This window comes from Somniosus microcephalus, chromosome 18 (genome assembly GCF_052327205.1).
Source record: "Somniosus microcephalus isolate GS21.2 chromosome 18, FLI_Smic_1.0, whole genome shotgun sequence".
Taxonomy (NCBI): Eukaryota; Metazoa; Chordata; class Chondrichthyes; order Squaliformes; family Somniosidae; genus Somniosus; species Somniosus microcephalus.
Window position 1 is genome coordinate 28,642,731 of NC_141004.1, and position 14,792 is coordinate 28,657,522.

The 14,792-nt window shown below is 45.1% G+C and overlaps 1 protein-coding gene across 1 annotated transcript in view; it reads right to left on the reverse strand.

The window, feature by feature from the left end:
* The window catches only part of LOC147105180 (complement decay-accelerating factor transmembrane isoform-like), a 31,138-nt gene extending 18,155 nt beyond the window's left edge, over positions 1 to 12,983 (reverse strand). Inside the window, exons 1-2 of the mRNA XM_086011307.1 lie at positions 12,831 to 12,983; positions 9,926 to 10,117 (exon numbers count right to left, since the gene is read on the reverse strand). Coding sequence (XP_085867433.1) covers positions 9,926 to 10,117; positions 12,831 to 12,897 — 259 coding nt within the window. The 5' untranslated portion in view covers positions 12,898 to 12,983. The remainder of the gene's footprint in view (positions 1 to 9,925; positions 10,118 to 12,830) is intronic.
* Between the last annotated feature and the right edge of the window lie 1,809 nt (positions 12,984 to 14,792).

The window sequence follows — 14,792 nt, forward strand, 5'->3', positions numbered from 1 at the left end:
GGGTATACTTTATGCCCCGTGTATGTCTGCAATACGAACTTGGTATCTCTTAAGGGTATATGTGAGAGTAGCCGGTGGTAATCCCTTCGATTTATGACTGATAGAGCTGATCCAGTGTCCAACTCCATTTTCACTTGGACTCCAGCTATTTTTAGCATGACCCAGATAGTTTGTAGGTCAGCTTCCTTACTCACATTGTGAATTCTCAGACCTCCCAGCTCCTGGCCGTTTGGGTCTGAGTCCGAATTCTGTTCGTCTGAACTCTTCTCAGCCACCTTGTGTACCTTGTTGTACTTTTCCTGTGATGGCTTCCTTTGGTTGTTGGTCTTCTTCCCTGACCGGCATACCTTAGCTATGTGACCCAGTTTGCCACATTTCCTACATTCCTGGTTCTTAAACCAGCATTGGTTCTGGTCGTGTGTTGTCTTCCCACAACAATAGCATTTTGTTGTACTCGAGGTAATTTGATCCACACTGAGTGCCGCTGCATTTCCGCAGTTCCCTTTGCTGCGGCTTCGTGCGATGTTGCAATAAGGACAGCCCTGTCAAGTGTAAGGTCGTTCTCTTCGAGTAGTCGCTTTTGCGTTCCTTCCTTTGACAACCCGCACACGAACTTGTCTCGCAATGCCTCTGTCAGATTCCCTCCAAACTGGCAGTGTTTCGCTAGTCTACGCAGTTCGACCAAGTATTCTGCGTTGCTTTCGTCTTTCCTTTGCTTTCTCGCATAGAATTTGAATCGTTCCGCCAACATCAACGGTGTGGGGTTCAAGTGATCCTTCAGAACAGTCACAATATCATCGAAAGTCTGATCCGCCGGTTTAGCTGGTGCTAGTAGATGCTTCAAGAGCCCGTATGTCTTCGCGCCCATCGAGTTTAGCGAGGTTATAGCTTTGTCGTCATCTTCTATTTTATTGGCCTCACAATAGATCTCAATGCGTTCCACATACGTGGCCCAGTCTTCTACCTCGGAATTAAAATCGTTGATGTTACCACGCTTAAGCATCTTCCTCTCTTCCTGATAACACCACGAATTATTTCTTTAAATTTTCTTTTATTTTTTTTTCCAAGATGGCGGTTCCCGCGAAAATGGCGGTTTCCCGCGCTTATCTTCTCTCCCCGCCCACTTCAATGGCGGTTTCCCGCTTCTGTCTTCTTTCCCGCCTAATGGCGGCTTCCCGCGTTTCTTCCCTAGCGGGAGGGGTACACTTTCCCCACGGGCGACGGCCGCTGGCTTTCAGGTTCACAGCCTGCGCGTCGGCTTCAGGGCTTTCCCTTTTCTCGGCAGGGCAACCGGCACTGGGTACACCCCGTTGACGGCGAACAGTTTCAGCCGCTGGGCTGGCTCTCGCTCGGTTCCCCTTGCTCGGGCTCTGTCTCTCTCCCGCTCGCTCGGCTCTACCGGCGCTGGGTACACCCCGTTGACGGAGAACAGTTTCAGCCGCTGGACTGGCTCTCGCTCAGTTCCCCCTTGGTCGGCTCTGCCTCTCCCGCTCACTCGGCTCCCAATCGCGCCTCCCAGCCCTCTCGCAGTCCGGTGCTTCCCTCCCCGGCTGCGGCTGAGTTTATCTCTTCCCGCGCCTACGCTCCCGGTCGCAGCGCTTCGTGGCTTCAGTCGCTACCCGGCCTTTTTCGCCGGTCGCGGTCTAGCTGTCTCACGACGCCGTTGCGTCCCCCAGCCTGTCTGTACCGCGGCTTCCTTGCTCCACGCTGCCCCAGTCTCAGCGCCTCTGGACCCGACTTCTGTCCGGCTCCTTTCCCCCTCGACCGTGGTCGAGTGCACCGCCCTTATCCTCCAGTTATTCTTTTTACTTTCCCTTACTCACAGTCACCGTGGCCGCCTTGCTTCTCGTGCTGATCGGCTCACTCCTCACCGTGGCAGAAGGGACAGTCAGTGCCTGTTGCTGATGGAAGTCTTTGTCTCTAACTTCTTCTTCCTTTCTAGTTCTGCAGCCTCGAGTTTTCCCCCAGCAGAACGACGAGGGCGGTTGCCTCTTCTCGACGCTCGTTAACTGCTTCGGAAGTATTGTTGCCGCAGGGTACGATCGGACTCGTCGCCACTGTAAAGTCTGTGAGTTGTTTAGTTAATTAATACACAGACTACCAGAGTAACTTAAAACAGGACTTTACTATTCGAAGGTCAGGGCGAATCTGCCAAATAAATCCTGACACAGCACTTATATACCGGTGTGGTCACCATCGGTATTACAGTATACAGAAGCCAACAAAGTAGTGCCACACCTAAAATAGTTCTCTTAAAGGTGAACGGTTGCATACAATGGTTTTCTTAAAGGTAGACGGATACATACACTACAAAGAGGACATAGACTGACTGGCAAAATAGGCAAACCGACACATGGCAGATGATTGTAATGCAGAGAAGTGTGAAGTGATGCATTTTGGAAGGAAAAATGAGGAGATGCAATATAAACTAAATGATACAATTTTAAAGGAAATGCAGGCGCAGAGAGACCTGTGGCTTCACATACACAAATCTTTGAATGTAGCAGGACAAGTTGTTCAGGAGGTTAAAATGCATAAGGGATCTGTGGCTTTATAAATAGAGGAATTAAGTATAAAAGCAAGGAAGTTATCCTAAACCTTTATAAAGCGCTGGTTAGGTCGCAGCTGGTGTACCGTGTCCAATTCTGGGCACCACAATTGAGGAAGGATGTCAAGGCCTTGGAGAGAGTGCAGATGGGATTTACTAAAATGGTAGCAGGGACGAAGGACTTCAGTTATGATGAAAGATTAAAGAAATTGGGATTGTTCTCCTTAGAGCAGAGAAGGTTAATGGAGATTTAATAGTGTTCAAAATTATGAGGGGTTTTGATATAGATAGGGAGAAACTGTTTCCACTGGTAGGAGGGTTGGTAACCAGAGAACACAGGTTTACGACAATTGGCAAAAGAACCAGGCGGGAGATGAGGAGAATTTTTTTTATGCAGTGAGTTGTTATGATCTGGAATGCACTGCCTGAAAGGGAATTGGAACTTGAAAATGAAAAATTTGTAGGGCTATGGGGAAAGAGCAGGGGAATGGGACTAATTGGATTGCTCCACGATATTATTGTTAGGAGTGACCAGCACGCAGCCCTTGTGGAGACCGAGTCCTATCTTCACACTGAGGACACCCTCCATCGTGTCATGTGGAACTACCACCATTTGAAGTGGGATAGATCATGAACAGATCCAGCAGCTCAAAACTGGGCATCCATGAGGCGCAGTGAGTCAGCAGCAATAGAATTGTATTCCTTGTATGTATGCCTCCGAGACATGGACCATGTACAGCAGGCACCTCAAAGCACTGGAGAGGTACCACCAACGCTGCCTCCGCAAGATCCTGCAAATCCATTGGCAGGATAGGCGCACCAACGTTCGTGTTCTCGCTCAGGTCAGTTCCTGTCTTCCCATCCCGCACTAAGTTAACCTATTTCAGGTAGGGGGTTAAAGGTCAGCAGGGTTATCACCTGTCAAGAAGGAATCCATTAAAGCTTACACTATTAATTTAATATTAGAAGCTATGGGGATTGCTTTGAGTACTCCCTGTCCAATAGGATTTCAACTAAGATGATGAAGAAAGACAGGGAGGCATTCCAAGGAAATCAGATGAGCCCAGAGGCAGACTGTACCCCTGCCCTAATGCCACCCAAAGTAACTACAGGCACAACTCTCCAGTAATGATGGACCATGAACAGCAGGCGCCTCAAAGCACTGGAAAGGTACCACCAACGCTGCCTCCGCAAGATCCTGCCAATCCATTGGCAGGATAGGCGCACCAATGTCAGTGTTCTCGCTCAGGCCAACATCCCCAGCATCGAAACTTTGACCACGCTCGATCAGCTCTGATGGACGGGTCACATTGTCCGCATGCCCGATACGAGACTCCCAAAACAAGCGCTCTACTCAGAGCTCCGACACGGCAAGAGAGCCCCAGGTGGGCAGAGGAAACACTTCAAGGACACCCTCAAACCCTCCTTGAAAAAGTGTAACATCCCCACCAACACCTGGGAATCCCTGGCGCCAAGACCGCACAAAGTGGAGGAGACGCATCCGGGAAGGCGGTAAACACCTCGAGTCTCTTCGCCAGGAGCAAGCGGAAGCCAAGCGCAAGGAGCGCATGTCAACCCAAGCACCCCACCCACCCGCCCCTTCAACCACCGTCTGCCCCACCTGTGACAGAGACTGTAGGTCCCGCATTGGACTCATCAGTCACCTGCAAACTCAATTTTAATGTGGAAGCAAGTCATCCTCAGTTCTGAGGGACTGCCTAAGAAGAAGAGAAGAATTGTATTCCACAACAATCTCTAAACTCATGGCCTAGCATATCCATCACTCCTCCATCACCATCAAGCCAGATGACCAACTCTGGTTGAATGAGATGTATAGAAAAGCATGCCACAACAAGCGCCAGGGACACCTAAAAATGAAACTACAACCCAGGACCACATGCATGCTAAACAGCAGAAGCAGCATGCTATAGACAGAGCTAAGTGATCCCAGAACCAACAAATCAGGTCAAAGCTCTGCCACATCTAGTTGTGAACGGTGGTGGATATTTAAGCAACTAACGGGAGGAGGAGGCTCCATGAACATCCCCATCCTCAAAGATGCCGGACCCCAATGGGGATCAAGGGGAAAACTCTTCACTGGCTGGAGTCATACCTGGCACAAAAAGATGGTTGTGGTTGTTGGAGGTCAATCATCTCAGTCCCAGTATATCGCTGCAGGAGTTCCTCAGGACTATGTCCTAAGCCCAACTATCTTCAGATGCTTCATCAATGATCTTCCCTCTATCGTAAGGTCAGAAGTGGGGCTGTTTGCTGATAATTGCACAGTGTTCAGCTCTATTTGCAATTCCTCAGATAATGAAGCAGTCCACACCTGAATATAGGCTTGGGCTGATAAGTGGTAAGTAACATTCACGCCACACAAGACCAAAGTTGTGCCCCTCCTAACTCCTGTTTCAATATCACAATGCTTACTTTGTATGGGAGCTTCCAACACCTGACCCAGGCTGACCATAAATTGTTGCAGACCCAAATTAGGTGGCATGATTTTGTGGTGTCGTTTGTCCCATTTGTAGTAGAAAGCCGACATAGATGAAACCGACCAGATATTGAAATTGACCCCAACAGCTCTCAAGAAAATTACAGGATGAGATGTGCCTGGGTCTCCCGGTTATAGGTAGCACATGTGCAAATGTGCCCATTTTTGATGAAAAAGGCCTAAGCGACAAATGAGGCAGCACAAAAAAAAAATATTTTTGAAAATTATGTTTTTAATTAAAAATAACAGTTCGCAACGTGTGTAGCGGATATGTAATAACAGCTGATTTTAAACACATAACAGGCAGCAAAGCCATTTGAAGACTGCAATTTGTAATAAAAAGGCTCGAGGCCCAGGGTCACATGGCATAGGCTTCTGAAAACATTGCTAAAGCTAATTCCAACGGAGCAGGGTAACCTGTTGTTGCTTGTTCTTCATTGTTGCTTGCAGCTTTGTTGTGGATACCGCTTTTTGGTGCTTAGTAATTGGTTACTGGTTGTTTTGCTACTAGTGCACTCATTTGTTGCTTCATTTATTTCACTTAATCGGGATTTTGGGCCCATGGACACTTCCCATATATCACACTTCTATGTGTGACGGATATTGCAAGTATAACCCTTTGGAGATGTGATGAGCACAACAACAACTGCATTTATAGGACACTTTGCAGGTGCTGCTGCTTTGATTTCTGATTCCATCGACCTCGGCAGCCCTAAAACTCTGCCTGGAACGTGCCCAGGCAATACAACTCCTACCACTCTGTAGCAGAGCAAGGGCAGCTCACTAGATTACTTTTTAAATTGAGATTTTTCTTCTTTCTGTATATTTATATACATCAAATTGACAAATATGTGTGCTGGGTACTTAGAACATTTGCCGCTATTTGTTCATAGGCCAGAATTTTGCCGACGCTCACAGGGCGGGTTTGGAGGCGGGTCCGCTGTCAAAGTAGCAAAGATTGCAGGCTGAGGATATCTTAGAGCGGCCTAACCCAAACTGTTCCTCAGGCAGAGATAGAAAGCAAAGAAGCATCTATTGGATGAATTTACAACTTCATCAACCACACAAACCAAAGGCAGTAAATAGCCACCACACATGCATAGTCAACTCTGTTCCATTTTTAGCCTTCAGCCAGATATTTATCTTGCACTCGGCACCAAAGAACAGCCCTGGAAGTGTGCCCTTGCTTCCTGTTAACTGCAGTGACGTTCTATGCACAATATATGGTAATGTAGCATTGCCTGGAGTTGAACATAAATACTGGTTGCTATATTTAGCATATTGGATAGTACACAAGCCCTTTCATGACTTCTCTGAATATCAGACCATGGCTGAAGCTATAAACTACAGAACAAGTATACTAAAAGTAACAGATAAACAGTAGCAATTAAGTGATACAGCAGATTGCAGTAGTTTACAGAACATATCTATTCTTACTTGAATTTAGAAAATAATAAAGACATTAATCTTCACTAATTAGTAAATATTGCATTAACAATAACTTTCATTTCAGAGTTATTTTCTCTTCCTCCAGAGTCTTTTTTTAATGTCTTCAGAAGAACTGGAAGCAGGCTCGCTGTGATATGCTTGCTGGCACCCTTTGAAGTTTGACCAGGGAAATAAACGAATCAAATATAGCTGCCAATCATAACCTTAAACACACAAAAAGAGTTTGCAGCTCCAAGGACAGCACACTGGAGTGCCAACAATGTCCACCTAAAAAGTGATGAATTCACGCGTCATTTAGTTGCAAAACCCATTTTGACTAAACTGACCATTTGTCTGAACAAAGTAAGCAGTTGTAATGAAAACATTTGTGTATTGAAACCTTCCTGAGTCATCTAACAGAAAGTTAGAATCTGTGGTCCAGAACTTCCTGGGGGTGTGGTGGAATGGAACCAATGTCTGCCCTCACCCCAAGCTAGAGGTTCTGTCCCAAATCCAGGGGCCCGGGCAAGTGCACTGTGCCTGCAAGGTGCATCAGCAACACCGTCCCCGAACCGCGAGCTGGAATTTCGGAGCGGTGCCATGCCACCCTGGCGGCAGAAAGGAGGCCAAGCAAGGCCCCAAAGAACATTTTTCTCTTTGAATCTTTTGCTCCTAATGGAGCAAGCGACTCTCTTTGGGAAAATAATCAATCGCCTCCAGGATCAACTACCGTCCCCCAGTAAAGATTTGAACCTCGGAAGGGCCTCAGAGGGGCACTGCGGGCACCTTTTTGCAATAAGCGAACCTTAAAAGGGACAAGTCAGAGTAGATAGGGAGAAACTGTTTTCACTTGCAGGAGGATGACCAGAGGACACAGATATAACATAATTGACAAAAAAATCCCCTGAACCGCCTAGCTCTAATTTTAAGGTCATGCCCCCTTATTCTGGACTCTCCCACCAGAGGGAACAGTTTCTATCTGCACTATCAAATTGTTTATTTATTTATTTTTTTAGTTGTTGTGATCTGGAATGCACTGCCTGAAAAGGTAGTGGAAGCAGATTCAATAGTAATTTTCAAAAGGGAATTGGATATATACTTAAAAAGGAAAAATTTGCAGGGTTATGGGGACAGAGCAGGGAAGTGGAACTAATTGATTGCTCTTTTTTTATTTGTTCCTGGGATGGGGGTGTCACTGGCAAGGCCAGCATTTATTACCCATCCCTAGTTGCCCTTAAGAAGGTGGTGGTGAGCTGCCTTCTTGAACCGCTGCAGTCCGTCTGGTGAAGGTACTCCCACAGTGCTGTTAGGGAGGGAGTTCCAGGATTTTGACCCAGCGACGATGAAGGAATGCCAATATATTTCCAAGTCAGGATGGTGTGTGACTTGGAGGGGAACTTGCAGGTGGTGGTGTTCCCTTGCACCTGCTGCCTTTGTCCTTCTAGGTGGAAGAGGTCGCAGGTTTGGGAGGTGCTGTTGAAGAAGCCTTGGTGAGTTGCTGCAGTGCATCTTGTAGATGGTACACACTGGAGCCACAGTGCGCCGGTGGTGGAGGGAGTGAATGTTTAAGGTGGTGGATGGGGTGCCAATCAAGCAGGTTGCTTTGTCCTGGATGTTGTTGAGCCGCTTGAGTGTTGCTGGAGCTGCAATCACCCAGGCAAGTGGAGAGTATTCCATCACACTCCTGACTTGTGCCTTGTAGATGGTGGAAAGGCTTTGGGGAGTCAGGAGGTGAGACACTCGCCGCAGAATACCCAGCTTCTGACCTGCTCTTGTGGCCACAGTATTTATGTGGCTGGTCCAGTTAAGTTTCTGGTCAATGGTGACTCCCAGGATGTTGATGGTGGGGGATTTGGCGATGGTAACGCCTCTCTTTCAGAGAGCCAGAACAGGCACGATAGGCCGAATGTCCTCCTTCTGTGCTGTACGATTCTAAGTCAGTTCTCATAAATATTTGGATTGAGTGCTTATTGTCACTCACCCTAACAAAAGGCAACATAGTGACCCTGAGGGCATTTCCAACCACATGAATGGGATATGGATTTATTTACAATGAACCCAATTTAAACTGACCAGCAGGAAAAAAAATCTGTAACATTTAAAAACATAAAGACTTTCTTATAATATGACATATAATGAAACGTCCCATTTGGTACAATGACCAAACTGAAAACAATTATTTTAGAAATATGTGAAGGCCAGGGAAGGCAGCAAGTGGAGGCTGATGCCAGTGGCTTTAATGGTGACTATATATTTTTTAAATGTTATGGCATGCTGTTCAACCCCATTGGTTGAGCCTATATCCCTCAAAACTGATGGACAGAGCTCTGAACCAATCACATGATTGGTTAAGAACCTGGTCTGTCATATGTGAGGGACATTGGCAACTTTACTTCATAAACCTGATTGTCAGGATGGAAGATATCCAACTTTTTAAAATTGGGCTCCAATTTAAGAAAAAAACACTGCAGGCTGAAGTTATCTAACAGTTTGAGATATAAGATTACTTAAGCCAGACATGTGCTGATCCTTGGACTTAAGAATCTAACCAATCCTAGAAAGTTAGTGATTAACATAAGCTATATCCTAATTGTGAAGTCTACTCAACCTTAATCAGCAAGTGAATACAACAGATTCCAGTAATAACTGTGGCAGAACTAAAACAAGAGTGGATCACACACCTGGATCTGGTTGGATTGTAAAAGGGGGATGGAAGGGAAGGAGAGAGGAGGAAGAGAAGGAAGATGATGAGGAGAAGGAGGAGTCTATATTAACTAAGGTAAACTTGGTGATTAAATGTAGCAACCCATGCTCACTGATATTAAATAGTGGATAAAGACATCCAAATATGATCTGCCAAAAATGTGACTGTCACCCTTTTATATTCACTGGAATCATAGAATCATAGAGGCCATTCGGCCCATTGTGCATGTGCTGGATCTTTGAAACAGATGTTTGATTAGTCCCACTCCCTTGCTTTTTCCCCATAGCCCTGCAAATCTTTCCTTTTCAAGTATCTATCAATTCCCTTTGGAAATGTTATACACAATTTCCATTGTTATCATGTTTGTTTCTCTATTATTGAAACTTGTGACATTCTGTAAACAGATGGAAGAATCTTATTTTCAAACTGAAACTCCTCAACAAACCTTAACATCCCCAGGATGAGTGAGTGAGTAAAAAAGAACTTGTTTCCATTCCTAATCGCTATCCAGTGATCCCTACTGGAAGTCTTTGTTGTCACTGGGTGATAAAATATTCATAGCTCAGTGTGATGCAGTCATAGTTGAATTGTTTACCATCATTTACTGTTCAGGTTCACATGTAAGAACAGTCATTAGGGTGAAAAACTGGAAAGTTGCTTGCACCTGTGGAACCTCATTCCAGCCAAGTCATTTCTTTCAGGAAAGAAAATATGAGGAGGAAAGAAGAAAATTACCCCGATCACTTACGTTCACAAATGGCCCGCAATGGTGTCCAAGTTGAACTTTCCAAACAGGTAACAGATGTTGAACTTTCTTCCTGGAACACGTAACCTCGGTAACAACTGTAAATAACCTTAGCACCCACAGGAAATGAAGTCGAAGAAGTAAATTCATCAGTTGGTGATCCATTTTCTAATTGTGGAGGTTGGCCACAGTCACCTTGGGAAAAAAACCCCACAAATTTTAAGTTCATAGTTTGAAATTCCACTAATAATCTTCCTTCCAGTTGCATTAAGTTCACACCTGAACTAACTCTCTCTCTCTTCATTCAAACAAGCATTGAGCATTCCTTACTGCTAACTTTAGGAGGTTGATTCTGTATATTTTGGGGATTTGCCCAACCATTTCAAATCCACTGGTCCTTTTCTTGGCATAACCCTTCCTTAGACTCCTTTCAGTAGACTACTGAAAGTTAACATGCAGGTACAGCAAGCAATTAGGAAGGAAGCCTTTATTGCAAGGGGGTTGGAGTATTAGAATACGAAAGTCTTGCTGCAATTATATAGGGCCCTGGTGAGACCACACCTGGAGTACTGTGTACAGTTTTGGTCTCCTTACCTAAAGAAGGATATACAGGTACACTATCCCTTATCCGAAAGCCTTGGGACCAGCTGAGTTTCGGTTTTCGGAATTTTTCGGATTTCAGAAGGTATTATTATAAGACTGGGAAATTTGTATTTAATATAAATTGTAAAAGTTCAGGCTACCTCTTGCGACTGTTCCGTGTCTCATTCCCCTTCCTGCTTCTCTGGAAAGCCGGATATCGGCTGACTCCTACTAAGCTGGCCCGCAAATCACACTGCCCGGCTCGGCCTGCAATCTCCTACCCAGGAGGGAACTCTGTGACCCTCTGCCCTGCTCAGCGTAAGTCGTGCGCCACTCTGGTCATGTCGTGCGCACGACTTACGTTGAACAAAAAAACTTTCGGTTTTTAGAGGTTTTCGGAAGTTCAGATAAAGGATAGTCTACCTGTACTTGCCTTAGAGGGAGTGCAACAAAGGTTCACTAGATTGAATCCTGGGATGAGAGGGCTATGCTATGAGAAGAGATTGAGTAGAATGAGCCTATATTTTCTGGAGTTTAGAAGAATGAGAGGCGATCTCATTGAAACCTCTAAAATTCTTAGAGGGTTTGACAGGGTGGATGCTGAGCTGTTGTTTCCCCTGGCTGGGGAGTCTAGAACCAGGGGTCACAGTTTCAGGATAAGGGGTCGGCCATTTAGAACAGACATGAGGAGAAATTTCTGCACTCAGAGGGTTGTGAATCTTTGGAATTCTCTACCCCAGAGGGCTGTGGAGGCTCGGTTGTTGAGTATATTCAAGACAGAGATTGAAAGATTTTTGGACACTAAGGGGATGTGGGGATAGGCTGGTAATGTGGAGTTGAGGTCGAAGATCAGCCATGATCTTATTGAATGGCGGAGCAGGCTCGAGGGGCCGTATGGCCTACTCCTTCCTGCTCCTATTTCTTATGTAAAAGGCAGCGAAAAGACAAGCTGTCACTGGCTGCTCCTATTTATCTCTAGCCTCTAGGACTTGCAATCTCAGGAATCAATTTACTAAGAATGCTTTGATGAGTTATGGATTATTGACCATAGTTCAGTATTTTGGAGAAATACTTCTTCTCTACTTTGTTTCAAGTTATTTTATATTGCACTTTGAGCCACTCTCTTAGTCCGATGACAAAGTTCCCCATCCCTTTCTCCAATATGTTTCTACTACTCCCTTCCGTTGGCGGTCTTCAAAGTTGAAATGCAATTGTCTGATTATAAAAACGCTAGATTTTGAACAGATTACCTACAACAGAGACGGGGTAACCGTGCGCGCCTCCACTCCCAATGAGGAGGCTCGCTGAGCCGGAAGATGGGCTGAAGAACCAGCCCTCCGGTGCTATACAGCTCTGTATCCCATCCACACTCTTGGCCAGCGAGGCTCCACAATGGAGCGCCCCAAAACTATCCCCTGGTCTCTGTAGTTTAAGGAATGTAGTTCAATTCTAAATACATGCACCATCCATACTGAGGAGAACAAATGTGAGAAGTCACACAACACCAGGTTATAGTCCAACAGCTTTATTTGAAATCACAAGCTTTCGGAGCGCTGCTCCTTCACTTCACCTGACGAAGGAGCAGCGCTCCGAAAACTTGTGATTTCAAATAAAGCTGTTGGACTACAACCTGGTGTTGTGTGACTTCTTACTGAGGAGAACCACGAGAACCATCGACCCTTTCGGATTCCTTATGTTCACATCAGGTGATCTAAATAATAAGCTGCAATCACAAGTCTTGGCCAGTAGAGGTAGCAATATCCATGTGTCAAATGAAGACTCGCATAAATACATTGTTTTGCACGCGGAATTCGATCTTCTTTCGAAGAATAAGGATGACCTGATCTCAGATTATTCCCTCACTGAGCTCCAAGTACAAATAAGCGTGCGGCGGACGAATGCGAATCTGAGGATCTGTGAAGATTTGCACACTCTGCAATGCTGCAGTGCACCTGAGGTGACAGGTCAAGATGATCATGCAATGCCTGGTGAAGTCAAGCAAGGTGCTCCAGATAGAATCCGGCAAAAGTGCTCTGCAATAACGGCCCATAATATTGTCCAATGGGCTCTAACTTGCCCTGGCAGTTCTTGCTCAATCAAGGAGTGATTCCTTCCATTGCCGAACAGCCGCAGTTGACACCTGCATAGAATTCTATCATAACAGATGATAACAGATCCTCTCAATAGAAGACCTGTGAGATTCGGGGGGGGAGGGGGGGAAATAAAACTTAAAACCCAGATTTTATGTTTAAAAAAATGTTGCTGTAAATCTGCCCAGTTAAAAAACAGGCCTGAAGCAGCAATGAAGAGCAGGAGCGCTGCTTACCCGCCGTGACCCGGACCACCGCGGCCGTGTAGACGGCCATCAGAGCGAGGATCAGCCCCTCCGCCATTTCCAGCAGCTGCCAAGCCGAATGGGCATTGAACAGGCTCAGCCCCCAGCTAATGGGAGGGCACAGTGACAGCGCCTGCACAACAACCCATAACTCAAAGTGCAGATGGTAAAAGGCATCACCTGACCTTCCCGTCCAAACCCATATATGTACTGATTAAAATTATCTTTGCCGACCACGTCCCCACAAAGTCACCGCGGTTTGTGCATGTATCGGATGAAAGGTCATCTATCACTTACAGTCGGATTAAAAAGCGAAGCCACATAAATGTTTATTTAATTTGCAGCACCACTTGAATCCCCAAATTAAATGGAAAACCGTTAATTCCCGGAGGTCTCACGATCTTTTCATGCCGTATGGAAATGGATCTGTTAGCATTGTCACAGTAGCTTTAGGCCTGAGTGTAAACTAGACCCATACATCTGTATTCTCTCCTTTTTTGTTCACTGGCTTAGGCTGCCCTGTATTACTGCAGGAGTGTCAATGTTTATACGTGCTGTAGTATTTAATCCCTGTCCTGGAATCTTTTTTCTAATAATAGTATTGCCAAGTAATGTAAAATGACGCTCTGTATCTGAGCACTTAAGCCATTCCTTGATAAAATCCTATAATTCTGCTAAAAGTTTTAATGGGTGTGCTGCTTATGAGTGTCATGTTGATGAAAACCATCTCTCTGGTTAACAGACACTTAACCCTCCTAAAGTTGCTCAGGCTATGGTGGAGGGCCGTTTGCCTTAGCTGAATCTTCAGTGTGTTATTGTTTGACTTATGACTTATGTAAAAAATATAGGCACTTGTACCTCTTTTAATATGATGCACTCTTCAGTTTTTGAGGATGTTATGAATCCTTTCTTTCCCTCCCTATAAACCCTCTCTGCCTTTCCACCTCTCTACACCTTTAAGGCCTTTGTTAAAACCAACCTCTTTGACCAAGCTTTTGGTCATCTTGTCCTAATATCTCAAATCAAATCAAATCAACTTTTATTGTCATTGTTAGTGCACAAGTGCAGTACAACAAAATGTAGGCTTGCGGCTCCCGAGAGTGTACATTTAGATTAAGACATTTAAACATTCAACATACATTTGGCTTGTAATACATTAACATAAACATAACCATAATAAAGTGCATTGGCAGATGTGCAGGCTTTAGAGTTTATTTGTGGAGTTCAGTAGGATGACAGCCCTGGGAAAGAAGCTGTTCCTAAATCTGGTCGTACGGGTGCGAATGCATCTGTAGTGTCTCCCAGATGGCAGGAGGGCGAACAGACTGTGGCTGGGGTGGGTAGGGTCTTTGATGATGGACCGTGACCTCCGTAGACAGCGTTTCTGGTATATGTGCTCTATGGTCGGTAGCCGGGCTCAGTATTCATTTTTGTCTGATTATGCCTCCGTGAACATTGGAACAGGGGTAGGCCATTCAGCCCATCATTGTTCCACCATTGAGTTAAATCATGGCTGGTCTGTACCTCAACTCCATTTACCTGCCTTTGCTCCTTCTCACTTGATATCCTTACCCTACAGAAAGATGTCGATCACAATCTTGAAAATTTCAATTGATCCAGCATACACAGCCTTTTGGGAGTGAGTGCCAAAAAACATGAAAATACCATCATTTCCTAGCATGTTATTTTAGAACTAATAATGATTTGTTAAGTTTGAGGTAACAATTTTAGCTACATTCATAAATTCATCATGCAGTTTACTTTATCGTGCCTTATGCTAGTTAGTCTTTGAATTATCTCTACAGTGTTTCCCTGATGGTCCAATGAGTAAATGTAACGTGTAGTATGAAGGACCCAAGAGAGAAGAAAGACTTGCATTATATAGCACCTTTCATGTCCTCCGGACATCCTAAAGCACTTCATTGTCAATGAATTGCTTTTATAGTCACTGTT